General features: G+C 49.9%; 10 protein-coding genes across 10 annotated transcripts; 5 read left to right on the top strand and 5 right to left on the bottom strand.

The window, feature by feature from the left end:
- Positions 1-368: 368 nt before the first annotated feature.
- N7479_006588 (putative proline permease) lies at positions 369-2068 on the top strand (the record flags this gene model as incomplete). The annotated part of the gene is made up of 2 exons (XM_057254282.1): positions 369-703; positions 763-2068. 2 exons carry the CDS (start codon positions 369-371, stop codon positions 2066-2068), a joined length of 1641 nt encoding a protein of 546 aa, XP_057108144.1.
- Positions 2069-2578: 510 nt separating this feature from the next.
- On the top strand, positions 2579-3614 carry N7479_006587 (class I SAM-dependent methyltransferase; the record flags this gene model as incomplete). Its single annotated transcript, XM_057254281.1, has 2 exons — positions 2579-2765; positions 2860-3614. 2 exons carry the CDS (start codon positions 2579-2581, stop codon positions 3612-3614), a joined length of 942 nt encoding a protein of 313 aa, XP_057108143.1.
- A 292-nt stretch (positions 3615-3906) lies between these two features.
- On the bottom strand, positions 3907-5341 carry N7479_006586 (Sugar isomerase (SIS); the record flags this gene model as incomplete). The annotated part of the gene is made up of 2 exons (XM_057254280.1): positions 3907-4863; positions 4970-5341. 2 exons carry the CDS (start codon positions 5339-5341, stop codon positions 3907-3909), a joined length of 1329 nt encoding a protein of 442 aa, XP_057108142.1.
- An 855-nt stretch (positions 5342-6196) lies between these two features.
- On the bottom strand, positions 6197-7181 carry N7479_006585 (nicotinamide/nicotinic acid mononucleotide adenylyltransferase; the record flags this gene model as incomplete). Its single annotated transcript, XM_057254279.1, has 3 exons — positions 6197-6460; positions 6529-6802; positions 6871-7181. 3 exons carry the CDS (start codon positions 7179-7181, stop codon positions 6197-6199), a joined length of 849 nt encoding a protein of 282 aa, XP_057108141.1.
- Positions 7182-8357: 1176 nt separating this feature from the next.
- Positions 8358-14353, top strand: N7479_006584 (HECT-type E3 ubiquitin transferase UFD4; the record flags this gene model as incomplete). Its single annotated transcript, XM_057254278.1, has 5 exons — positions 8358-8476; positions 8805-9080; positions 9140-9219; positions 9307-14094; positions 14157-14353. The coding sequence occupies exons 1-5, from the start codon at positions 8382-8384 to the stop codon at positions 14351-14353; spliced, it is 5436 nt and encodes a 1811-aa protein (XP_057108140.1). The 5' UTR covers positions 8358-8381.
- Positions 14354-14904: 551 nt separating this feature from the next.
- On the top strand, positions 14905-15794 carry N7479_006583 (uncharacterized protein; the record flags this gene model as incomplete). Its single annotated transcript, XM_057254277.1, has 4 exons — positions 14905-14958; positions 15026-15067; positions 15134-15592; positions 15678-15794. The coding sequence occupies 4 exons, from the start codon at positions 14905-14907 to the stop codon at positions 15792-15794; spliced, it is 672 nt and encodes a 223-aa protein (XP_057108139.1).
- Positions 15795-15933: 139 nt separating this feature from the next.
- N7479_006582 (PaaI family thioesterase) lies at positions 15934-16847 on the bottom strand (the record flags this gene model as incomplete). The annotated part of the gene is made up of 2 exons (XM_057254276.1): positions 15934-15960; positions 16017-16847. The coding sequence occupies 2 exons, from the start codon at positions 16845-16847 to the stop codon at positions 15934-15936; spliced, it is 858 nt and encodes a 285-aa protein (XP_057108138.1).
- A 653-nt stretch (positions 16848-17500) lies between these two features.
- On the top strand, positions 17501-18256 carry N7479_006581 (uncharacterized protein; the record flags this gene model as incomplete). The annotated part of the gene is made up of 1 exon (XM_057254275.1): positions 17501-18256. One exon carries the CDS (start codon positions 17501-17503, stop codon positions 18254-18256), a length of 756 nt encoding a protein of 251 aa, XP_057108137.1.
- Positions 18257-19319: 1063 nt separating this feature from the next.
- N7479_006580 (URC4/urg3 family protein) lies at positions 19320-20802 on the bottom strand (the record flags this gene model as incomplete). The annotated part of the gene is made up of 4 exons (XM_057254274.1): positions 19320-19945; positions 20024-20197; positions 20254-20581; positions 20647-20802. The coding sequence occupies 4 exons, from the start codon at positions 20800-20802 to the stop codon at positions 19320-19322; spliced, it is 1284 nt and encodes a 427-aa protein (XP_057108136.1).
- Positions 20803-21157: 355 nt separating this feature from the next.
- Positions 21158-23595, bottom strand: mak5 (ATP-dependent RNA helicase MAK5; the record flags this gene model as incomplete). The annotated part of the gene is made up of 3 exons (XM_057254273.1): positions 21158-22036; positions 22094-23290; positions 23356-23595. 3 exons carry the CDS (start codon positions 23593-23595, stop codon positions 21158-21160), a joined length of 2316 nt encoding a protein of 771 aa, XP_057108135.1.
- Between the last annotated feature and the right edge of the window lie 199 nt (positions 23596-23794).

The raw sequence follows: 23794 nt of genomic DNA, 5'->3' as shown, positions 1-23794 counted from the left end.
CAACCATGGTCGGCGCCCCGTTAATCCTTGATAAGCTTATCACTTGGCAGATCATCCAGGATTCAGCATCGCCTTCTCTTCCCCCTTTTGGGAAGGGCCCCGATAGACGCTCTGATCCCTGTCGATACTTGTCTTATCAGTCGTGGCTAGGTCTCGTGTATCGCCGGCCCACGCTCTTGGCAGTATTTCCAAATATCGCATGATCAACATGGATGCTGTCTATCTATCAATGTCATTGTTAGTGTCTATTGCTAGCGTCTCTCTCCGCACACCCTTAAATCCAATGTCAGTGCGTATATAAAGCGTCATGCTATCCCCGCGGCCGCTTCTTGAATGGTAGTCATTCCAGGATTGAACAGCATTTCATCATGGAAAAGAAACATTCTACGGACGTTTCCGTCCCCGAGGATACTAGCTCGGGCGAAATTTTACCTATTCGGCAGACAAAGCGCGGTCTGACATCCCGACATGTGCAATTAATGGCCATTGGAGGCTCGATTGGTACTGGCCTTTTCGTCGGTATTGGATCCTACCTTCGGGATGCCGGACCGTTGTCAGTGTTCCTCGGATATCTTGTTTGGGGTTGTCTCTTTATCCTTCCTGTCAATCTGTGTGTTGGTGAAATGGCTGCATACCTTCCTATTCGTGGGTCGATCTTTGAGCTTGCTGCCCGGTTTATTGACCCGGCATTTGGATTTGCTATGTAAGTTCTCCCATGCCCTATCCTGCTTTGCTTTACGCTACAGACACTGACTGTTCTAGGGGCTGGGTATATTTCTATGGCGGTGTAATGCTAGTATGTACGGAGTACTCTGCAGTCTCGACAATTATGCAATACTGGAATACAAGCGTCAACCCTGCCGTATGGGTAGCCATGGCACTGGTTGTTTGTACGACGCTTAACCTTGTCTCCGTGAAATGGTATGGCGAAAGCGAGTTCGTTCTAGCGTCAACGAAAATCCTTCTCCTCATCGGACTCGTCCTCCTCACCTTCATCACAATGGTTGGAGGAAACCCCAAGCACGACGCCTACGGCTTCCGGAATTGGACAGAAGGAGTCATGTTCGAGTACTATACCGAAGGCACCACGGGTCGATTTTTGGGCTTCTTCTCCGTCATGGTCTACGCGGCCTTCTCCGTAGCTGGACCCGATATCCCAGCCCTAGCCGCTGGAGAGATCCAAAATCCACGAGTGACCATCCCCCGAGTTGTGAAGATGACTTTCTGGCGCATTGTGGGATTCTATGTCGTCGGAGTCCTGGCTGTAGGCATCATCTGCAGCCCACGCGATCCACGTCTCATTTCTGCGATTACTGACGGTGCTTCTGGCTCCGCTGCGTCGCCTTGGGTCATCGGAATCGAAAACCTTGGTATCAGCGGCCTGCCCGATTTGATCAACTTCCTGATTTTGCTATCGGGTTGGTCATGTGGTAATGCCTACCTTTACAGCTCTAGCCGAACACTCTACTCTCTCGCCCGCGATGGCCAAGCCCCAAAGTTCCTTTTGAAGTGTACTGAATCCGGCATCCCCATCAACTGTGTCATTACGGTATCTATTCTGTCTTGCATCACATTCCTCGTGGCTAGTACCTCTTCCGTCGAGGTCTTCTTCTGGTTCGTCGATCTGACTACCATCGCCTTCGTACTCACCTACACAGGCATGGTCTGTGTCTTCATCGCTTGGTACCGTGCCATGAAAGCACAAGGAATTGAACGCAAGACATTCGTCCCATGGGTTGCGCCGTTTCAGCCATATGGGGCCATCCTAGCTATCATTATCGGCTGCACGACCGCTGTTTTCAATGGCTTCTCTGTCTTCAAGCCTTTCAATGTGCAAGGCTTCATCACCTCGTATTTCGGTCTGGCATTCTGGGTCATCATGTTTGTCTTCTGGAAGGTGTATCATAAGAGTTCCTTTGTGAAACTTGCCGAGGCAGATTTGTACTCTGGAAAGGCGGAGATCGATGAAGAGTGTAAGATTTGGGAAGAAGCTGGTTGGGAGGAACGGCGGAAGGAGGAGCTAGCTAAGATGCATTGGGTCCGGCGAGTGTGGGAGAAAATGTGGTGATTGTTATTGTACTTGGTGCTTTCTTTGTATATATATCTCTATCTTATTCTTCATTAAATGATATTTCCATCATCTTATATCTGCTATTTCCAAAGCATAAAATGGAAAAATTTCCCTAGAATAGCAGATCCATTTACTTCGTTATTTTTTTGCTTCCTATCCTCAAAATAAAGTATCTTATGGGGTCTATTTAGAAGACCTTCAAGGTATATGACATAGGCCGTGCAGCGAAACAAACTACACATTTATCATCGCAGTCAGCGAGCATATTTGGGGATAAACAAACCTTAATTTCAACTGAATTTCAAATTCCTTCTGTCTTTTTTATATCTAAATAGGTAAATAACCTTGGAAGAGATACACTATAACTATGAGTTGTGCCTCTCAAAGACCCCCTGATTGGTCGGCGCGGGTGATGCTTAAGGGCACGCACCCGGTGGGGACCGGGATTGGAAAAGAAAAGTTGCCTGGTTCAAGCTTCTCCAGACTTGCAACAACATCAATTCCACCATGTCCACCATGTCGACTCGCTCTGCCTGGCGAGCTTTGCACTACAGCGCCAAACGTCGCGCTTTCCAGCCCTCTACCCCCTACCGTTGTTTCTCCTGTGCCAACCGTGCCCAGGAGCAGAAGCCAGATGATCGCATGACACACTTCGGCTTCACCAATGTGCCCGAGTCAGAGAAGGAGATCCGAGGTACGAATCACCATCATCATATCCAATTGATACACCATCTCCATTTGAGTAAACATGAATCGGAACCCATAACTAACTTCCATACCCCCTACAGTCGGCGCTGTCTTCAGCTCCGTAGCAGCCTCCTACGACCGCATGAACGACCTAATGTCCCTCGGCATCCACCGTTTGTGGAAAGACCACTTCGTGCGATCCCTGAACCCAGGCTCATGCCTTCCCGCCATGACCGCCGACCAGCGCGGCTGGAACATCCTGGACATCGCCGGCGGGACCGGCGACATCGCCTTCCGCATGCTCGACCACGCCACGAATGTCAACCACGACATGGAGACCCGCGTGACGATCAGCGACATCAACGCCGACATGCTGGCTGAGGGCCGTAAGCGCTCGCTCGACACCCCTTACTACAACACGTCGCGACTGAACTTTGTCGAGGCGAACGCCGAGCATATGCCGCATATCCCCGATGCCTCGGTGGACCTGTACACTGTTGTTTTCGGAATCCGGAACTTTACGGATAAGCAGGCTGCACTGAATGAGGCATACCGTGTGCTCAAGCCCGGTGGTGTCTTTGCCTGCATGGAGTTCAGCAAGGTTGATAACCCCATTCTGGATGGCATTTATAAGCGCTGGAACTTTGGTGCTATCCCTCTTATTGGCCAGGTTGTCGCTGGTGACCGTGATAGCTACCAGTACCTCGTCGAGAGTATTGAGCGCTTCCCCAGCCAGGAGGAGTTTAGGGGTATGATTCAGAAGGCTGGGTTTTTGATTCCTGGTCAGGGCTTCGAGAACCTTACCGGTGGTATTGCTGCCATCCACAAGGGTATTAAGCCCATTGCTAAGGCTTGATTATGGAGGGATATTGTGATGTGTTCTGTATTATATAGATTTGGGACTTTGCATAGTAATTGTATTACCATGAGAAATATCATTGGCGTTGATTTGCATTGTGCATAAACAGCCTTGGCTGTAAGGCCCCGGCTTCGATTGAAAATGTGCATGTAAAAAGATATATGCAAGGGAAACAAAGCTATGTGGGCGTAACATCGTCAACCGGATGCAGGATATTGCAAACGATATGTAAAATCAAGTGAGTATATCCAAGAAAGAAGAACAAAAACTGCGTCGTGTTTCAGCCATGTCACTCATCCAATAGATCCTCTGCCTCCATCACCCCTATGAAACTGTCAGGAGAGGCCATATTCTTCACGACAGCAATGACAGAGACTGGTTCTGATCCCTTTCGAGATTCAGAAACCGTTAGTCGGATCTCGGCGAGGGGCGTTGATTCTAGCACTAGGAGCCATTTACTCTGAGGTACGACGAAGGAAGTACCGGGGTTCTTGGCCGTAACCTCGGACGCACGCATGTCCATATCTCCACCAGGAGAAAGGAGAGCGCGAATGCGTCGCGGAGGGATTATTTCAGACGGAGACAGTAATACCCATGATTTGGCATTGGGATTTTGGATGGCCGTGAGAAGGATATCAAGAAGTCGAACATCGCCAGGTGACTGCGATGAAGACGCAGATGCAGTGGGAATTTGATCGAGGGGGACCAGCATATCTCGAGAAACGATACGCTGCTCCGGTGGCGACTGTAAGTTGAAAGGAGGGATCAACGGAGTATTCGTGATTTCCTCCCATGGAAGACACACAGACGAGGTTGGGGAGTCAAATGTCTTCGTTGACATGCCGCTCGACGGCGTGGTCAGCGGTGTCTGTGTACCTGCCGCTGCCGCTGCCGCTCCAATGGCGCCACCAGGATGGAACCCCCGAAAAACTTCTGCAGGGCTCTTCCCTGTCGCGGTATGCAGCTTCCGAGCGGTAGCAATCGCCAGCGCATCGCCCAGCGACAAGGCCACGGTCGTGGACGACGTGGGCGCGCTCACACCAAAAGAGGACTCTTCATCCTCATGAATTGGGGCGGGCAGAAGAATGCCCATCCCCGTAGGACCGTGCAACGCGAGAAGCGGACACGCCGCTGGATCTGTATGGGATGTAAGAGCGATCACTGGGACCGTAGCGGGGAGATGCGGAAGCAAAGATAAAATTTCCGGCGAGCGACCAGAGAAGGAAATGAGAAGAACCGTATCATTCTGCGATTCGCAGGTCAGTATCAAGGCTTTCAATGCGTCTCATTCAAAAGCACAAAGCCGGGATTCAAAAGCACGCATGTGCAGGCGCAGGCGCAGGTGGGCTTACCGGCCGAACCAATCCCAGATCACCATGCAAGGCTTCAGTTGGATGCAGGAACGCGCTGTATACACCTAGACTATTCATCGTAGCCTCGATTTTGCGTCCGACTTTCCCACTCTTGCCTACCCCGCAAACGACCAGTTTCCCACCCTCGCGCACGCTCCGCGCAATCTGATCTACGGCCCGGGCGAGGTCATGCTGCGCTCGCGCGTCGGTCTGGTAGATGTGCTCAAGGTGGGCGAGCGCTGCTCTCTCAGTTGAGATCACATGAATTGCTGTAACAACTGACGAGACATCCTTTGGCGCTGGGGCGTCGGATGAATTAGGAGGGGTGAGAGGCCACGAGGGAAGGCCGTGAGCGGGTTCGAATATTGTCATGGCGGACAGTTCTCAATGTCTATAGCATAATGACTGGAAGTAAGATGGTTTTATGAGTGAAACGGTCTTTGCGCACGCCTGGCCTGGGCGCCGGTTAATTCGCGGAGGCCGAAGACCAAAGATCAGTCGATAACGGGAGATGATAAGTGGGTGATCGGATCGGTGTTTTTTGCGTGCCCAGCCAGGTAAGACGGGAAAATTACATACTTGAATACTAGTAGTCTTTTCAGGGGAGATTTGATTACTGTAGTACTTTGTACTGACTTTTGATTTCTATGCCATATACATATGCCGTCTTAACAAAATGGTGTCATTCTATGTTATAATGGTGAATGTGGAGGTGATTTACCTGCCTATTTGAGTATGTCCGAGGCCGGTGCATCGAAGGTTATACGCGGAACAGTCGCCTTGGTATATATACTTAAAAAGACGCCTAAATGAGAACATTCAAGAATAGATCGGAAATTTCTTCTATTTCGTGTATCTGATATCAGGATATTAAAGTCTTATGTCGTCAAGCACACTATTCTTGTAGAACAAAAGAATATTTGAGTATTAATTTGAACAGATTTCAAGCAATTGACGTCTAACCCAAGAGGTCTATTGAGCCCTCATATGTACAGGGGTATAACAAAAAGCAAGCCGAAAGTAATATGTACATCACACGGGGGTAATTGCAAAATTCTCGAGCAAGGGCAAAGGCCAACATATTTAAAACTCGGAAATACTCCATAAACTCCAACCGAAAAAAATAATAGTATCTGTCGCGAAGGAAAGGACAGAAGGCAGGGGTATCGCATCAGGATGTCGCGTCGCTAGGGGTCATTATGAGTTAACAGGCAATAGTAGATCGTATCATCCTGATCGCCCTTCCTGCCTCTCTTTACCCTTCTCTGCTGTGCCATCATCCTCATACAGATGATGCTGCTCAATGTAATGAATGACTGGAACTGGGATGAGGTAGCGCACACTCATCTCACGCCGCAAGAAGAGACGAATCTTTGTGCTGCTGACATCATTCTGAATGAGCTGTTGGATGACATGGATATTATCCTTCCAGGGCTGCAAGCTGGCTAGGGCTTCATCAATATCTGTGCCACTGCGCTCCACAATGAAAGACTGAGAAGGAGTGTTAGCCTATTTCTTGAGCGTGGGATGAACTGGGGCCAATATTCTAAGTAACTTACGCCGTATTTGCCTAGAATGTGATCCAGATCCTTCTCACTCCAAACACCTGGTGTGGACATAGTATGGATCAGATCCGCACCGGCTAGCAGAGCAATGCGAACGGGCTTTCGGGTTCCGTTCCCTGTGTCTACTCCGCCACGGACCACATTGATTTCATGATCGAAGTGATCCAGCACCACTGCAGTGGGCTGATAGGCTTTTTGAATCGGCTCCCATGTGTCTACCATCAACCAGTCGGACGTTTGGTCGACTGCAACTTGGCACATCGCAACCCTATAGATCAATCTAAATTAACCTTCGGGAACGAATAAATAGAATGAAATGCATATGGGATCCCTTACCGATGCTCCGCACTGGCCAGACCGGCCTTGCGATATGCATCCGACACCGGCGACAGATATCCTCCGATGAGTTCGAAGTCGGTGCTAAATCTGACGTGATCGGCAGCCATTTCGAACATTCGCAGGTGTAAGTAGGTAATTGGTGAGAAGGAACCACAGGCGACTAGCAAAAGAGGAGTCTTTTCTGGGTCGCTCATGGTGCGCTTGAGGCGCAACTCCGGGAAGGTGTAGTCCTCCATCGGAGCGGGGGAGATATCGGCGGGTATCTGATGAACATCATCGCTCTGCCCGCCTACCATTTCGATTGTCATGATGGAGAGATAGGTAGAAGAATATATGTTCCCCTACAAAGATCTTGAATTCCGAGGAAAGAAATGATATAAGGGTTCGGGAAAGACGGGGATGTGAGAAGTGAAGAGTTGAATTTCCGAATTGCGAATGAAATGGCGGGGGTGGGAGGCGAACCGAAGGCGGCAAGAGAACACGCCGGAGAAGGCCAACGTATACGGGAGTATGGGGGTGAATGGTGAAAGGTAATGGGTGAAATCCGTTTATGTTTCCTTTTTCCTGTTTTCTTTCTTTTTTTTTCTGAACATCCGACAGATGACCTACAGTTTCGGGGGCCCTAAATGTGATTAATAAGATCCAGGTGTCGTAACCTCGGTGAGTCAATCGAGTTCTATTCGGCGTGTCTCCGTGGTCCGGGTCGAACACCGTTAAGATTCCATAGGAGTTAAGGAATATAAGTTAAGGGGTTAATAGCTTAACAGCTTAATAAAGTTCTTTTAGCTCTCAAGGTTCTTATTTCATACATATTGCGTACTGTACGGAGTAGTTCTCGGCCTTTTCATCGAGGGCTACATATACATCTATGTATGCCTTGTTTGATATCAGCTGTATTCAACCAAATAATTGGACCACATATATCAAATACAATATATATCACAAAAAATAAAACATGTAAATGATATAAAAGGGATCCCTTGATATATTTCTTGCCACCTGTACTGTCGGACAGGTCTTGGGCCCTCCGTGCCCAATATCCAGCCTAGATGTAAATGCCGGGAAATAAAGAAAGTTATAAGTAGTGTGTGCAATAAAGCAACTAGTAAGCATAGTAGTAAGTATATTAGGTGAAAGTAACAGTTGTACTTCGTACGCTCAATGCATATAAGTATCTGGTTAGAATCAAATGTTGCACTTCCGCCGCCTGACGCTCCCCGAATCCCATCACAACCACCACGTCAACCCTCCTTCTTTCCAATCTCCCTTTGCCTTCTTCCCCCTTCTCCTTATTAACACACCCCCACCATCTAAAAAATTATCATCTGTGACCGGCATTGGCATCATTCTTTTCTTGACGATCAACGTGATCTCATAGCCCCAACGGCAACGCTTATAGCTATCCGAACATCATTCTTGCCAGCCTTTTCGGCTAGCCTTCGACAGGTGTGCGGATGGCGAGTTGAAACCGGCGAATACTCAATCAAGCTTCCCATATCCCATAACTTATGGCCAGGCAAAGGCCTTCCGCCAACCGCCAGGACCGTCTCGAGGATTATCCCGTCTCCCCCGCAGGCACTTCCACGGCTTCTTCTTCCCTGAGGTACATTCCCACCCGTTCTCTCCGCCTTCAAGTACACTGGCCGCCTGGAGGATCAGACTCACCTTCCGTGGACTCTCACTGGCGAGGACCTGTTCATCCTTAAAGCCCTCGTACCCCCCATTTATCCCCTGGATTGTGAAGTGGATGCTTCACAGTTCACCAGGATCGTCATCGTTTCATACATTTCTAGATTCGTCATTTGTCTACCCAACTATCTGCCTATCGCTTTGACCGTCTTGGTCTTCTCTTTCTGTCTTTCTCTTTCTTCAGGCCCCTGATCTCGTCACACATAAATAAAAAAAAAAGACCACTTTCTCATGTCATCCAGAATAACTCGCTCCTCCGCGAGACTCGCCACAGACCCTCCACCTGCTGAGTCCGGTACACCGCTACAAACAGCCGGCTCAACCTCCTCCCGGAAACGCAAGGCATCTTCCCGCCACGACCGACAGACAGACGCCCCGGCACAGCCAGCACCGTCGCCGCCCCAAAGGAAAACCAAGCGACCGCGGACTGCAGCGTCCCAAACAGCTCCATCCACTGGTCCTGTTCTTGCTGCACCCCGTCGAGGCGCCCGCAGCCGTCCAGCCATGTCACAACCGGGGTAGGTGATGCTGCACACTGATGAATTTGAATTGGAGCTAACTTGAGCTTCTTATCCAGACCATCATCAAGACCGTCGGAGGAATCATCCAAATCGGCGACCTCTCCACAACCATCAAGGCGAAAGTCCAGTCGGAACGGTGAGTTTTATGGATGGATGGAAACCGGTCGTGTAGTGGAAAATCGATGTCTAAGTGGGATAGTGGCTGATTTCTTGTTATCTGCAGATCGACCCGCGACAACACAGTCTCCACCACCCCGACGCTCGAAGAAACGTTCCGCTAAGACAAATCCCGATGTTGTGATGAAAGATGCAGAGGAGGAAATTGAGCAGGAAGAGCACCAGGAAGAACACCAAGGGTCCCAAACGGGAGAGAGTAACGATGGTACTAACCCCTCGGCATTTGGTGATGATGACATGGATCCGTTTCACAGCAGTCTGTTCGGTGGCCGAGGCCCCATGGGACTCCAGAGCACTCTACGTGCGCTTACTGGTATGATGAGCGGCATGTCCTCACGTCTTCGAGATATCCTTTCCAACTTGAGAGCAAAGGATGATCCGTCTCTCCAGCTGATCGCTCTGCAAGAGCTGTCGGATCTCTTGCTTGTTTCTAACGAGGATAATCTCTCCGGTCAATTTTCGCCGGACCCGTACGTCAAGGAGCTCGTGGCTCTGATGCAACCGAACCAGTTCGGAGAAGAGAACCCCGAGATTATGCTTCTTGCATGTCGCTCTCTCGCGAACCTGATGGAGGCCCTGCGGGGCTCCGTAGCGAATGTTGTATATGGTGGTGCTGTCCCCATCCTTTGTCAAAAACTGCTTGATATACAGTTCATCGATCTAGCTGAGCAGGCTTTGAGTACTTTGGCCAAGATTTCAGTCGACTTCCCAGCCTCAATTGTGCGAGAAGGTGGATTGACCGCTTGCCTCACATATCTGGATTTCTTCCCTACCAGCACTCAACGCACAGCAGTCAGCACGGCCGCCAACTGCTGCCGCAATCTCCCCCATGACTCGTTCCCTGTGGTGCGGGATGTAATGCCCACGCTACTCAACGTCCTATCTAGTAATGATCCTAAGGTCGTGGAGCAAGGGTGCCTCTGTGTATCACGGATTGTCGAGAGTTTCAAGCACCGGCCTGAGAACCTGGAGGAGCTGATTGAGCCTGCAATGCTCAAAGCTGTTCTTCGGCTCCTACTGCCGGGAACGACCAATTTGATCGGGCCTCATATCCACACGCAATTCCTGAGAGTATTGGCAATTGTATCGAAAACAAGCCCACGCCTGTCGAACGAGCTTTTCAAAATGGACGTAGTGGATACGCTTTACCAAATCTTGACCGGCGTGTCACCACCGCAGGATGTGGATAACACGGCCGTTAAGATGGATAGCGTGCTAGTTATGCAAGCATTGATTCACCGGCCCCGTGAACAAGTATTTGAAACTCTCAATGTCATCTGCGAGCTACTGCCAGGTGTTCCAAGTCGCGATGCCTCAAAAACTGATAACCTGCTAAGCTCATACTTTGATAATCAAATGTCTATCGGACTGAGGTCCCCCAAAACGAAAGAGGCCGTGGAGGAGAGAAGAAGCTTGCTCGTCAACTGCAAGACTGAGCTGAAGCGGTTTGCGATGATTCTGTTCCCAACTTTGACCGATGCCTACTCGAGTACGGTCAATCTGCATGTTCGCCAGAAAGTTCTGATTGCACAGCTCAAGATGCTGCATATTCTTGAGCCTTCTTTGATTGAAGATGCCCTGCGCACAGTTCCTTATGCTTCATTCCTGGCTGCTATTCTGTCCCAGAAAGACCACCCTTCTCTCGTATCTTTGGCTTTACGCTGCGCTGAATTACTGTTCCAACGCCTTGAACATGTTTATCAGCATCAATTCCACCGTGAAGGAGTGATCTCCGAGATCATCAAACTATCCGAAGGTACTCTGTCAGGAGACCAGGAAAACACCGATTCATCCGATCCCACAAATATAAACACGAACACAGATCCATCGCGCGGCGCTAACCAAATTCCCGGAGAGACTAGAGCCGCCAGGGATGATGAGGAGGAAGACGATGAAGCCGATGACTATGACGACGAGGATGGTGAGGATGATGACCAGGATGATATGTCTGATTCCGAGGATGACTTCATGGCGGGCCCCCGCAGTCTACAAAAGATGGACAATGCTCTCAACGACGTAGTTATCCGAGATGCTCAAGCTTTCCTGGAGGTATATGAAGCAAGTCATGGCGAAACTGTTCGAGCAGAGGCTCTGAGGATCTTGACAGCACTGAAATCCCTCGCCTTGGAAATTAAGTCACGCTATTCCCGTGGCGGCGAGGGCGGTCTTCTTTTATTTAAACAGCTCGCGTCATACTTTGACGGAGACGCTTTGGAGAGCATTACCAGCTCTGAATTGCTCAACTCTGGAATCATACAGGTTCTTCTGTCTGTTCTTGGCAACTTTCAGGCGCCTTCTATTCGCGACGCTAGAGCCGACTTCCTGCGGGCGTTTATGGGTGTTTCAATCTCAGACAAGGCTCAAAGTCAGAGCACCGCCACGACACCTTTCAGCGTACTTATCCGCAAGTTGCAAGACCTGCTTAGCAGGACGGAACATTTCGAAGTCCTCACTGTCAGCCACAATTCGCTGGAGAATACCCGCAGCAACGCCGCCTATATGTTGAGTAAACAGCTTCGACTCAAGCTGGTTGCCGACGAAGAGTCAGAAGTTCCTCGTCCTTATCGCAACATCATGGTGTCAATCCATGCCATTGCTACCTTCAAGGCTTTGGATGACTTCCTCCACCCACGAATCGCTGTGGCTGAAAAGCCTCGCCCCTCACGAACCAGGGACTCGATTCTTTCCCAAATTGCCAACGCGTCGCGACTTCGTGAACAGCTGGCTTCGGGATCTGGGATGAACCTCTCAAGTAGCACAGGGGGCCCACATGGCACTATGGATGGTACCTATGACCCTCCAACTGGTCAATCGAATCGGATTCAAGGGGATGAAGACGAAGACCATGAAGATGAGCCCCTTGAGTGCGCAGACGAAAGGCAGCTGACCGACGACGAAGATGGGGGCGAGGAAGACGAGGAAGAAGAGCTCAATGCCATTGTTGATGATCTCGATGAGGATATGGAAAATGATGATATCTCCGACCCCTCAGCAGTCAACATGGAGGTGGCATCCTCGGGGAAGGTCACCGCCCGTAAGGAGGATGGTACCCGAGTTGGAACTCCCTCCCAGACGCCTGCATCCAAACCTTCATTGTCAACCCCTACCTCTCTCCCCAGCCGTATGCGCAACAGCTCTCTCGCCACTGCTGGACGCCCGTTCTCATCTTATGCCGCTGCGATGGCCTCGGTGCCCCAGGACTGGCACCTTGAGTTTTTCGTAGATGGCAAGCCCGTTACCAATGAGACAACCATCTACCGTGGTGTTCATCACGACCGTGAGGACTTGGACGAGAGTAGTGCCAAGAACGTATGGTCGGCAGTCCACACCATCACGTTTAAGCGTGTCCCTGGCCCTCCTCCACCAGAGCCCTCAACGCTCACACCGACCACGCAGGGCTCTTCTTCTGAGGGTGATACCCTTGAGATCCCAGCCTCTCTCGATAAAGACCCCACAACTTCATCCATCATTCGCCTGCTTCGTGTTTTGCACGAAATGAACGCAACGATTGATGATATCTTGACCGACATCAGAGACTCTGCCACTATCACCTCGGAACCCTTGTCACAATTTATCAACACAAAGCTCACTGCCAAGATCAATCGCCAACTCGAGGAGCCATTGATTGTGGCGAGCGATTGCCTTCCAAGTTGGAGCGAAGACCTAGCCAGGCTTTTCTCCTTCTTGTTCCCATTCGAGACAAGGCATCTCTTCTTGCAGTCAACTGCATTCGGCTACTCACGGGCGATGATGAGATGGCAAAATTCTCAAAATGGTGAGGACAGTCGACGGGATTTGCGCCGCGATGATCGCCCATTCCTTGGGCGGCTGCAGCGCCAAAAAGTGCGGATCTCTCGTTCTCGCATCCTTGATTCTGCATTAAAAGTCATGGAACTCTACGGGTCTTCGCCCAGTATTCTTGAGGTTGAATACTTCGAAGAAGTTGGTACTGGATTAGGGCCGACACTTGAATTCTACTCTACTGTTTCCAGAGAATTCTCGAAGAAGAAGCTAAAAATCTGGAGGGACACGGACGGGACCGCCGCAGCAGAATACGCATTTGGCAAGCGTGGCCTGTTCCCAGCACCTATGAGTGATGAACAAGCAACCCAAGACATTGGTAAGAAGCAATTGAACATCTTCAAGGTGCTAGGAAAGTTTGTAGCCCGCTCTATGCTTGACTCCCGGATTATCGATATTTCGTTCAATCCAGCGTTCTTCCGTATCGCGGATACTCTGTCCTCTGTGGCACCGTCCCTAGGCACGGTCAAGCTGGTTGATCAGGACCTCGGAAAGTCCTTGCTCATGCTTCAGGAATTTGTCAACGCCAAAAACACTATCGAGGCAGACAAATTGCTTTCGCCTGCCGACAAATCTGAGGCCGTGCAAAACATCACGGTCCAGGGTGCCAAGGTCGACGACCTGGGTTTGGACTTCACTCTGCCTGGCTATCCTGCCATTGAGTTGATTCCCGGTGGCACCGATGTGTCGTTGACCATTGAAAATGTTGACACTTACATCGAACGGGTGATCGACATGACCTTGGGCAGCGGTGTCCGGCGTCAGGTGGATGCCTTCCGGGCTGGATTCTCGCAGGTCTTCCCCTTCTCCTCCCTTCGTGCTTTCACTCCAAGTGAGCTTGTCATGCTTTTCGGACAAGCGAAGGAGGATTGGACCATCGAGACCTTGATGGACTCTATAAAGGCCGATCACGGGTTCAACATGGACAGTCGGAGTGTGCGCAACCTACTGCAGACCATGAGTGAGATGGACGGCCAGGAACGCCGAGATTTCCTTCAGTTTGTCACTGGTAGCCCCAAGCTCCCCATTGGAGGTATGTTAATCCCATTTTTCACCGCATCAAGTCCCACTGACTAACATAATCAATCCATGTAGGTTTCAAGAGTCTCACGCCTATCTTCACTGTCGTGTGCCGCCCAAGCGAACACCCGTATACCCCAGACGACTATCTTCCCAGTGTGATGACCTGCGTCAACTACCTGAAGTTGCCAGATTATAGTGACCTGGATGTTCTTAAGAAGCGCCTCTCAGTCGCCATCAAGGAAGGCCAAGGAGCTTTCCATCTTTCCTAGTCTCATGGACAGGTTCACACCCAAAACTTCCGCTTCCACTTTCACCTTTGCCCTCATGTCTCCTCTCTTTTGCTGTCTTCCGTCTTTCTCAACCAGGACGAGAATTTATTCACGATGTGACGACATGCGACCTGTTTCTGCTTTGTTTCCCAATTCCCAAGTTTTCGGACGGGCTGTTTCGCTGTGATTCTCTTTTTTCTTCTTCATATGCCATCTGGGTCGAAAGGCGTCATGGCGGGGGTCCCTTACGATAGTGGTATTAGATAGCAATGATCACTTTCTACTCAAATTTGGATTTTCTGGCGTAGGTTTATAGTTCGTACGGCTATGTCAGCAACTGAGGTATCATTCTGTACAAATGTACTGTAGCACAAAGATTATTCCAATGAATCATAGGTGAAGAAAACGTAGGGGTCAATTGCCCCATTGAATAGAGTGGCTTTGTCGCATTCCTCCGTGATCAGCTAAGCGGATGACCCCCAGGGCCCGGGCAACATACTAAATATCCGTCGATTTTCCTTCGTTGAATGGACTAAAACCATTCCTACACTATGGCTGCTCCCAAAGAGACTACTATCGAATGCCTCAATGGCCATTGGGTCCTGGTACTCATGCCATCCCCTCCCCGAAGATACTACACAATATAGATTCTAATCATATTGCTATCTACAGAACAAAGACTTAACCAGCGAGACAGACCCAATTCTAAAACTGGTTTGAACAAGATCCACTATTTCAACAGCTACAAATCCCAAGCTAATCATCAAATAATATCTACAGCAAAAGATACCCTGGTTGATCCGCAAAGCATTCGGATTCGCAACCATATACCTCCAAATCTCGCAATACCAAACAGAAACATCTGAGACAGGCCAATCATCAACAAATATCGACTTCTTACAGACAGCCACTGCAGGCCTGGCCGCAACTAAAGAAGAGCGTGTCTTGGATTGGAAGATCTCAGATCATGAAGATTACTTCTTCGGCGAGGTCCTAGCCCAGAGTGAATTCGTTCATGGTGTCGTTGATGCAGATGGAGTTGTAAGGCCTGGATTTGAACTTCAGACGCCCAATGCCAATGCAGAGATTAAGAAATATCTACGCGGGGAGATCGAGGCGAATGGGAGGAAATCTGCGGGTTTTATATTTGAGGATTGGAGTGGGATGGCTGATGAGGGACCAGGACTTTGGGTGCATACATTTGAGAGGAATGCTAAGTCTGGATGGGCGGCTGAGCAGGTTGGTATTACAATCTATTGGTTATTGGCTATGGTTAGATGGTTTAAATGTCATGTCAGAAACTAATCGGCTATTTACATTGCAGATTTGGGGGTTTGAGATGTTTGGGGACTCGCGATACTTCTCTCGTCGAGTGGTGGTTATGACGAAAAAGGGGGATTACATATGTGGCAGACTTGTTTTTGATTTTGCGAGGGCTTAATGCGTTGAATGTGTACTTGAATCATGGAAAATGAGAAATCTATCTTTCTATTCTAATAGTCTATCAATCGTAAGCTCTATGAATCTATCTCTATAACTCTATACAAGGGGACATAATATCAACTTTCCAACGCAGACACTTAGTTCGAATAAATCGACACCATAGACTATGAAAACTGTTAGCCAAATGTACCTCATGTAAATAGAACAAAAGGATACTCACATCTGCAAATTTAGGCTCAATAAACAAAGCCGTAGCTTCAGCAACCATTACCGCACCTTCACTGTCTTCCTGTAGCAGAGTAGCATCAGAAACGACGCCATGCGAGTCCGTAGAAAGAGGCAAAGCCAAAGGAAGATAAGTCATCTTCCCCTCAACCCAAGCCTTCCTACCCTCAACCTTAACCGTCTTCGTGCGCAGCACATACATACGGTCAGGAAGAGCAGGCTTTCTGTAATTCACATTGAGATTCGCCGTCATACCCAGCCCGCTGGGGAAAGCTGCAGAGACGCAGCGCGCAAACACCTCATCAAAGAGAACAGAGAGAAGACCACCATGCACAAAGCCGGGGTGACCACATAGGTCCTGACCGATGTGAAATACAGACACGACGTTGCTGGCTCGGTCGTTGCTTTCGGATTGTGCTCCAGTCTTGCCTGTTGACAGCCACATGTATGGTGCGAATGCAAGCTTGCCTGGACCATCCAAGCTTCCGCCCACGAAATGATGCTGTCTGATGGGTGGTGGGATTGCGAGATGAGGACGTGTTTCTTTGTAGGTGCTGTGGGTTTCGCGGAGGGTTTGGACGAGAGGAATTTGAGAAACAAGAGTCTCGAGGGTTGTTCGCTCATGCTGTGGTGACTGTGATTGGGCTTGAGAAAGGAATGAGGGTGTTTCTGCTTGGCTGGGCAGTGCTTGGTCGTGAACCACTGCCGACCGTGTTGGACCTTGTTGGTGAAGACGCGCAATTGGAGCTGCGGGCGAGTATGTTCTGAATGCTGAAAGGGTTTGCGATCGGAAGAGCCGACGCGCTGTTTGTGAAAGATTTGACATTGTGGGATGTATATGTATGAAATCGATATTGGATCTGATCATGCATGTTAGAGAGGCTTGTTTAATCGCCGACCATCGCCGACCGGGGTACATACTGCAGACTAGGCTCAAGTTCCTCGGTCGGGTCTTTTGTCGATCCCAGTGATAGTTTGAACTAGGGCTAGGTGATATATGAAGTATACCACACTTGGACCTTGAGATGAAAAGAAGACCAATTTAAAAAAGAGACCCGCCACCATCTGGGCCTTCCTGGTTTTCTCTTTTTAAAGCCGATTTTTCTCCTGGAGCCAACAGTGGGGCTCCAAGTCTTTGGAACGGCCGATGATCGGACCGATATAGTTCGGTATGCCGAGAATGCCAAGAAGCCGTAGATCTATATCCATGTATAGTCTCATACTTCATAGCCTTCAACTGAGAAAGATCATAGAGCGTAGGATAGCGCTGTATTATAGTATTGGGGTCTTTTCGGGGCGGAGCCTTCCTCGTTGGGGGTGACCGCGCAACACAGAGCTGTTGTGTTCTTATAGAGCGAGACTTGCTCCTGTCGTCTCCTCTTCTTCTCGTCAACCACAACATCATTGCTTCAGCTTGAACATCATCTGTTTTCTTGCATTAGCTTTCAAATCCATTTAATCTTATCGTATCTGTTCACAATGGATACCGCAACAAACCCTTCTTCTTCTTCTGGCAAGGACAATGACACCCAGGCCATCACCAACCAGTCTGGCTCTGGCGTGAACATTGCCCCCCAGACTTCTATCAATCCTGTCGGTTCTGGCGCGGGTACCAACCCCCAGACCACCATCAATCCGCTCGGTTCTGGCGTGGGCACTGTCCCCCAGACCATCACCAACCTTCCTTTCCGCTCTGGCTGGGCCCTTCCTTCCCAGACCAACAATCCTTTCCGTGCTGGTGGGGGCATTGCCCCCCATATCAAAATCCGTTTCCCTCCTGGCTGGAAGAGCATCTCCCAGACCAGCAACAGCAATTCCTCTCCCTTCGGTGGCGCAGCCGCCGCCATTACCACCAGCTTCCGAGAGGGTCGCCCCGACACCTTCGACCCTCTCGAGCCTGAGCCCGAGGAGAACCCGGAGGGTGGTCCTCCCGAGATCCCTACCCATTGGTACGAGGATGAGGACGAGCTCGCCGGGCTCTTCGGTGATGACGACTCCGACGATGAGGAGTCTGACGATGAGTCCCTCGGGGACGTCACCGACGAGGAGCTGTTGCGCCCCCGATACACGGAGGCGTACATCCGGGCCCTCGAGGCCAGCCTCGACGAGATCATCGCCATGCCAACTCCCGGCGATGAGGAGCAGCCCCGCGAGGAGGCTGAGGCCGAGGAAGAGGAGGAGACCGCTGATGACCCCAGCCACGGCGACGAGGACGTCGAGGCGGGTGAGGCATAGGGGAATAAATGCTTACTCAGATGCAAGGTATGTCTTACCCTCTCTTTTCTCCTGGATCACAGTCAGCTTCAGTTCACTTCATTATCACTTCCGAGTCATATTATCTTCAGTACTAACTCATATTCCTGTCTCTAGGTGCCGGTGAGGAGAGTGGAGATGGCTTCCTCATCGGGTTCCTCCACCTTGTGGTGCCCCACCACGGCTGACCTTAAGCGTGGTGGGGCACACCGATACTATTACAACGGGGGATGGGGAGGTGGGGTGGAAGGAGGGAAGGGGGGGTTGAAAGCTTCTTGTTTGAGTCCGGGGGGAGGTTGACGATGTACGGTTTGGAGCAGCACCGCGGCTGGCCCGTTTGCTGTTTCACTCCGGCCAGGGGCAGCTCAGAAGAGTGGTCCTGCTGTGTTGAGTATTCTTCTTGTGCTGAGTATCTTTGTTCTGAGCTGAGATGTTCATCGATGAATATCATTTTCATTTTAACTTCCAATTGATCTTCTTATGATGCTGGGAATAGATATCAGTCGGGCCGACAGGCCACGATTCTAATGCGGGCTCTTAGTAAGACCTCGGCAGAGGCCCCGGGGCGGCCTGGTCGGTGGCGTTATACGCAGATACGACGATACGATACGATTACGACTACGATTACGATGCGCAGATCTACTGGTGATCCATCTATCGATGGGTATATGGGCTTGAATATTTCTGAAAACGCCACTTGCTCTACTTCTATTGACTGAGAGTTTCAAAATGCTGGCTGTAAACGCACATCAAGCGGTGTTGGAGGCTCAGGCTTTTATTAACTCACCACAAATAGATTAGGACTGAATTTTGGCTCCATGCCGCTTCATCATACTCTAGTGGAAGTAACTTGGAGATTGACTAACGTCTCGCGTATCCAAGACTCCTATACAAAGACCCCAAGCGGAGATGGATCTTCTGGCTGCAGTGTATGCTGAGGAAGTTCGACCGATATCTATAGAATCTAGAACGCTGTGAAAAGAGCAAATAATACGTTGAAAGGATCTATTTGAAAAGGCCGTTCATGCATTCGATACTGACGCTTCTAGAACAAGGTACCATCACCAAAGTTCAGGATAGGACTGCACTTGGTCTCTGGACGTTTAGCCGCTGCGAGCTCACGACCCGCTTTCCAAGAGCCCGCCTCCAACACCTGAGGTAGAGACAATTGGACACCATCCAAGCGGGCGAGGATCTTCGTATGCAGGACATCAAGTAGGGCAACAGTCATCGCCCGCCATTCCACGATCTCGTCATCGCCCGCACCGAACGAAGGCAAGCTACTACCCGAAAGGCTCAACCCTCGCTGCAGTGCCTCGGGCTTCAATTCTAGGACTCCCATGTCGACAAGCAGTCCTCCATTGCGATACTCTGGCAGTCCAGTCCCCAGTTCGGTATTAGACCATGAGACGGAGAGCAGACGAGAGAACGGCACCATCAACGAGTACGCCAGCCATTGAGTCAGCTTATGGAAGGGCTGGATGTTAGAGTAGGGTTTCGACTCCGATCCAGCCCGCTGTTCAAGTGCTCGTAGGGGCCATGCATCGCCGATAGGCTGTCCGTTTAGGTGAGTACGGTCGGACGGCCAGATGGGGATCAGGAGGCGTTGTAGCACGTTCCAAAGATCCTTATAGTCGAGCTTTCCATCATTTGATTTGGCAATGAGATAGTCTGGATATTTGGGAGATGTTTAGCTATTTTGATAAAAGGTCTCGGATTAACTGGACATCATGGACAATATGAACTTACCAACAAGATTACCAGGACGGCCAGAAGGTCCAAAGATATCTGTCAAGTTCTTCAAAGACTCGCCGAGTTTACGGAGTATATCTGCGCGTGCAGCTACTCCGATCATGGGATTGGCCTCATTGACCTGGAGTCCACGGGATAAAATGTCTACATTAATATTGCGCAAAGCATCGCCTGAGCGCTCGTTAGCCTATCGAATATCGCATCGAATATAAAGCGAAAACACTTACCGTTGGCGGTGTGTTTCACTAGTGACTCCTGGCCAGCAAAGTCGCCGTTTAGGAACATATGCAGGGCCGCGACTGCAATACCTTCGCTTCGATTGAGCGTCAGACCGCTTTGTGACTCATTGAATTTCCAAAAGTCTCCGGCACCAGCATCCAAGAGGACAGAGACGAAGAAAAGATCTATCAGTCTGCGTGTCTTTTCGGTGGTGTCACATTTCTCCTCATCCCATTCAGCTAGAAGAGTGGTTATGCGGGGAACCCCGCCGACTTCGAAATGCTGCCAGCGTCCATGGGGCGGAATCAGGTGATATCTGTCGGGGCCGAAGTCACGCTATGATAGAGAGTGAGTCTTTTTATGCTTGAACTATGAGTGTTTGGGGGATGTGCTAGCCCTACCTGAATTAGCTTAAGTACGTAATCGGTGGCATCCTCCATGCGTTGAGGATGGTAGTTGAAATGGTTCAAACGACCCTCCTCGGCTAGTTTGAGGACAATATGCGCTCTTGTACGGACGGCTTCTAGGCCTAATAGTTCTTCAATTTGGGGATCCATGTTGATTGAGGGAGTTGGAGAGGTGAGTTTGAAAGAGATCGAGTGTGTTTTTATTACTCCAAGTAGGGAGGCGGGGAAAGATATGCACTTATGTAAATAACTGCATATATTCCGAGTGAGCTAGTTACCTTTAGGCAATGGATGGCAGATACTATCCTGCTCTCAGGTGTTGGGGTAGTATTCTTTGTCACTTATCGGCCTTTAGTCTGATATCTTATCTCAGAATCGGAGAAGTCCGATTGCAAACTGTATTGAAGGATTTATGAGTCAAATATCTAGATCCAGAATGGGTAGTTTTGGTATAGACTAATATCAACATGCTTTTTACAAACCCAACGCTTCAGTAGATTCAAAATTAGAATGTCAAAGGGTCAAGGTGGCCCAGGAACGCATCGTTGCCTTCACCACGAAGGAGAGCATCGATGTCAATGCGACCGGCCGTAAGATACTTCTCGCTGACACCGATGTTCACTCGCTGAGAAAGGAGATGTTTGAGCTCCGCACGAAGCGCGGCCATTTCGCTCTTGCTCGTTTCGCTAGCCTCCTTATCACGTCTTTCACGGCCACCACCACGACCACGGCCTCTACCCTTAGACTGATCGAACTCGTCGCTGTCATATTCAACGCCGAGATCATCGGCCGCAGAGCGGAGCCAGTTGTCCTCGGTGTTGACCTTCTCCTTGGCAATGGTGTTTTCAGTAATTTTCTTGGCGAGACCCATGCGGGGGCGGAGGCGAGCAACCACTCGGCGATCAATGTCGAGAGACTCGAGAGGAATCTTCTTGCTAGGTCCCTCGGGGTCGTCGGCCTTCCTCGCCTTCTTGGCATGGATCTTGCCGACGAGACGGGCAACGCCGACAACCTCGTCAGGAGCACAGATGAGGATACTCTTTCCAGACTCGCCGGCACGAGCAGTACGGCCGGATCGGTGGACGTAGGCGTCTGCTGTGCGGGGAACGTGGTAGTGGATGACGCAGTTAATGCCCTTGATATCCAAACCACGAGCGGCGACGTCAGTGGCGACGAGAATTGAGCTTGGGTTGGCAGTAGGAGATGAGAAACGTTCGATGGAACGCAGTCGAGCTTTCTGGGCCATGTTTGAGTGGAGTGCGAACACAGGAAGTTGAAGAGCTTGCAAAAGCTGAGTGATGCGGCGGACAGCAGAGATGGAGTTTGTGAAGATAATTGTGCGGTTCTTGGGGTAGTAGAGAAGAACTGAGTAGAGATAGAGGTCCTGATTATTTGAATTAGCATCGGTATTCAAATGGTTCAAAAAAAACTAGTATCTTACCTTTTCCATAGGAGGGCATTCGACAATTCCTTCCTTGAGTCCGGTGACCATCTGTGAGTCCGGGTTCACATCGATGAACCTGGGCTTCTCTTCGCGGAAATTCAGTTTCTTTAGAAGGTACTCCATGGAGGCTTTGTTGTCCAACATATCACCACTTGACCAGCGGCTTTTGCCTGCTAGCTTTTGTTGAAGATCCTTGTGGAATGTGGCCGAGAATACAAGGGTCTGCCTCTGAGATGGCTGCTCTTCCTCTTCCTCCTGATCCATGTCCGCAATATCTCCGGCTTGCTTCTTGTCTAGTGCGTTAAGGATATCTTCCATCTCCTTGAAATGGCCTTCACTCAGTAGTCTATCCGCCTCGTCGACGACCAGGAATTGGATTTTCTGCATTTTGCGGATCAATCCTGTTCCTGTGCTTAGGACCTCCCACACTCGGCCGGGGGTTCCAACGATAATATCGGCGGTAGCAATTTGTCTCTGCTGCTTCTGAATAGACATACCACCGGTCACAAGAGCAATTCGTGCGTTGATATCCGGGGCATTGGTAATAAGCTCTCCAATATGCCTTCCAAGCTGATGCGCCAACTCTCGGGTGGGAGATAGAATCAAGGCAATCGGGGATGTGCTCTTTTCAGACTTGTCGGACTCTTCTTCCTCCTGGTCCCCTCTCTTGTCCAAGTAATGCTCAATGATCGGAATACCGAATGCCAATGTTTTACCGGAACCTGTAGAGGCCTTTCCAACAACATCGTGCCCATCGAGAATGGCAGGAATACTGGCTTTTTGAATGGCTGATGGGGAGCTGAACTTCATTTTCGAAAGAGCTGTAACGATCTCAGGTGAAAGATTAAGTGCATCCCAAGCCGACACGTCCACGCCATCGTCCTCCTCGACATCATCGAGAGCCGCGAATCCGAGCCCAGCCTTGATGCTCTGGCCCTTGGTAGGCTTGGGTTCATTAGGCTTTTGCTCCTTGGACTTTTTTTCTTCTTTCTTGGCTTCTTTCTTGGCTTTGTTTTGCTCCTTTTTCTTGTCCTTCTTCGACTTCTTATCTTCCTTCACTTCAGTTGCAGCGGGAGTCTTCTCGGTGGCAGGAGACTTTTCGGATGAGTCTTCGTCACTAAAGCCACCCCATTCTTCTCCATCATCCTCAGACGGGGGTTTGATAATCGATTTAAGTGGCTTACCAGCCTTGGCCTACCCACCCAACCAGATACATTAGCGTTTAATCCACATGAGGGATTCAAAGCATGCAGGCTCACCTTGAAATGAATACCTCCATCGCTCTGTTTTATGATCTCCACACCCTCAATTTCTTCCAGTCCGAAGAAACCCTCTGCATCGTCCATTCGATCTGGCATAGCAACTTCCTTCCAGTTAAGGTCCTCAATTGCGACAGAGCCATGATCCTCGTTTGAAGCTGCATCAGACTTAGCTGCCTTCTTGCGTTTGTTTGCCTCAGCCACCTGGGCTTTGGGGTCGCGCGCTCTCTTTTGACCCATTATGAACTGAGTAATTCTCAAGTATTACAGTGTGTTCTGGTAGACAAGTGATCCAAGCACGCCGTCGGGGAAAAGAAAAAAAGCGGCAGAAATTTTAGTCCGCCTTTGGAATCTTATCTTTTCGTTCCCCACGTTCGTCGCAAAATTAACCCACTTAACAGAGTACGATTGCCAATTGCGCGGGCAGCCTGTTATTTCA

Source organism: Penicillium vulpinum (genome assembly GCF_028829585.1).
Source record: "Penicillium vulpinum strain IBT 29486 chromosome Unknown utg000003l_segment0_segment0, whole genome shotgun sequence".
Lineage (NCBI taxonomy): Eukaryota > Fungi > Ascomycota > Eurotiomycetes > Eurotiales > Aspergillaceae > Penicillium > Penicillium vulpinum.
The sequence above is the reverse complement of the archived record's forward strand: the minus strand, read 5'-3'. Positions and strand labels throughout refer to the sequence as shown.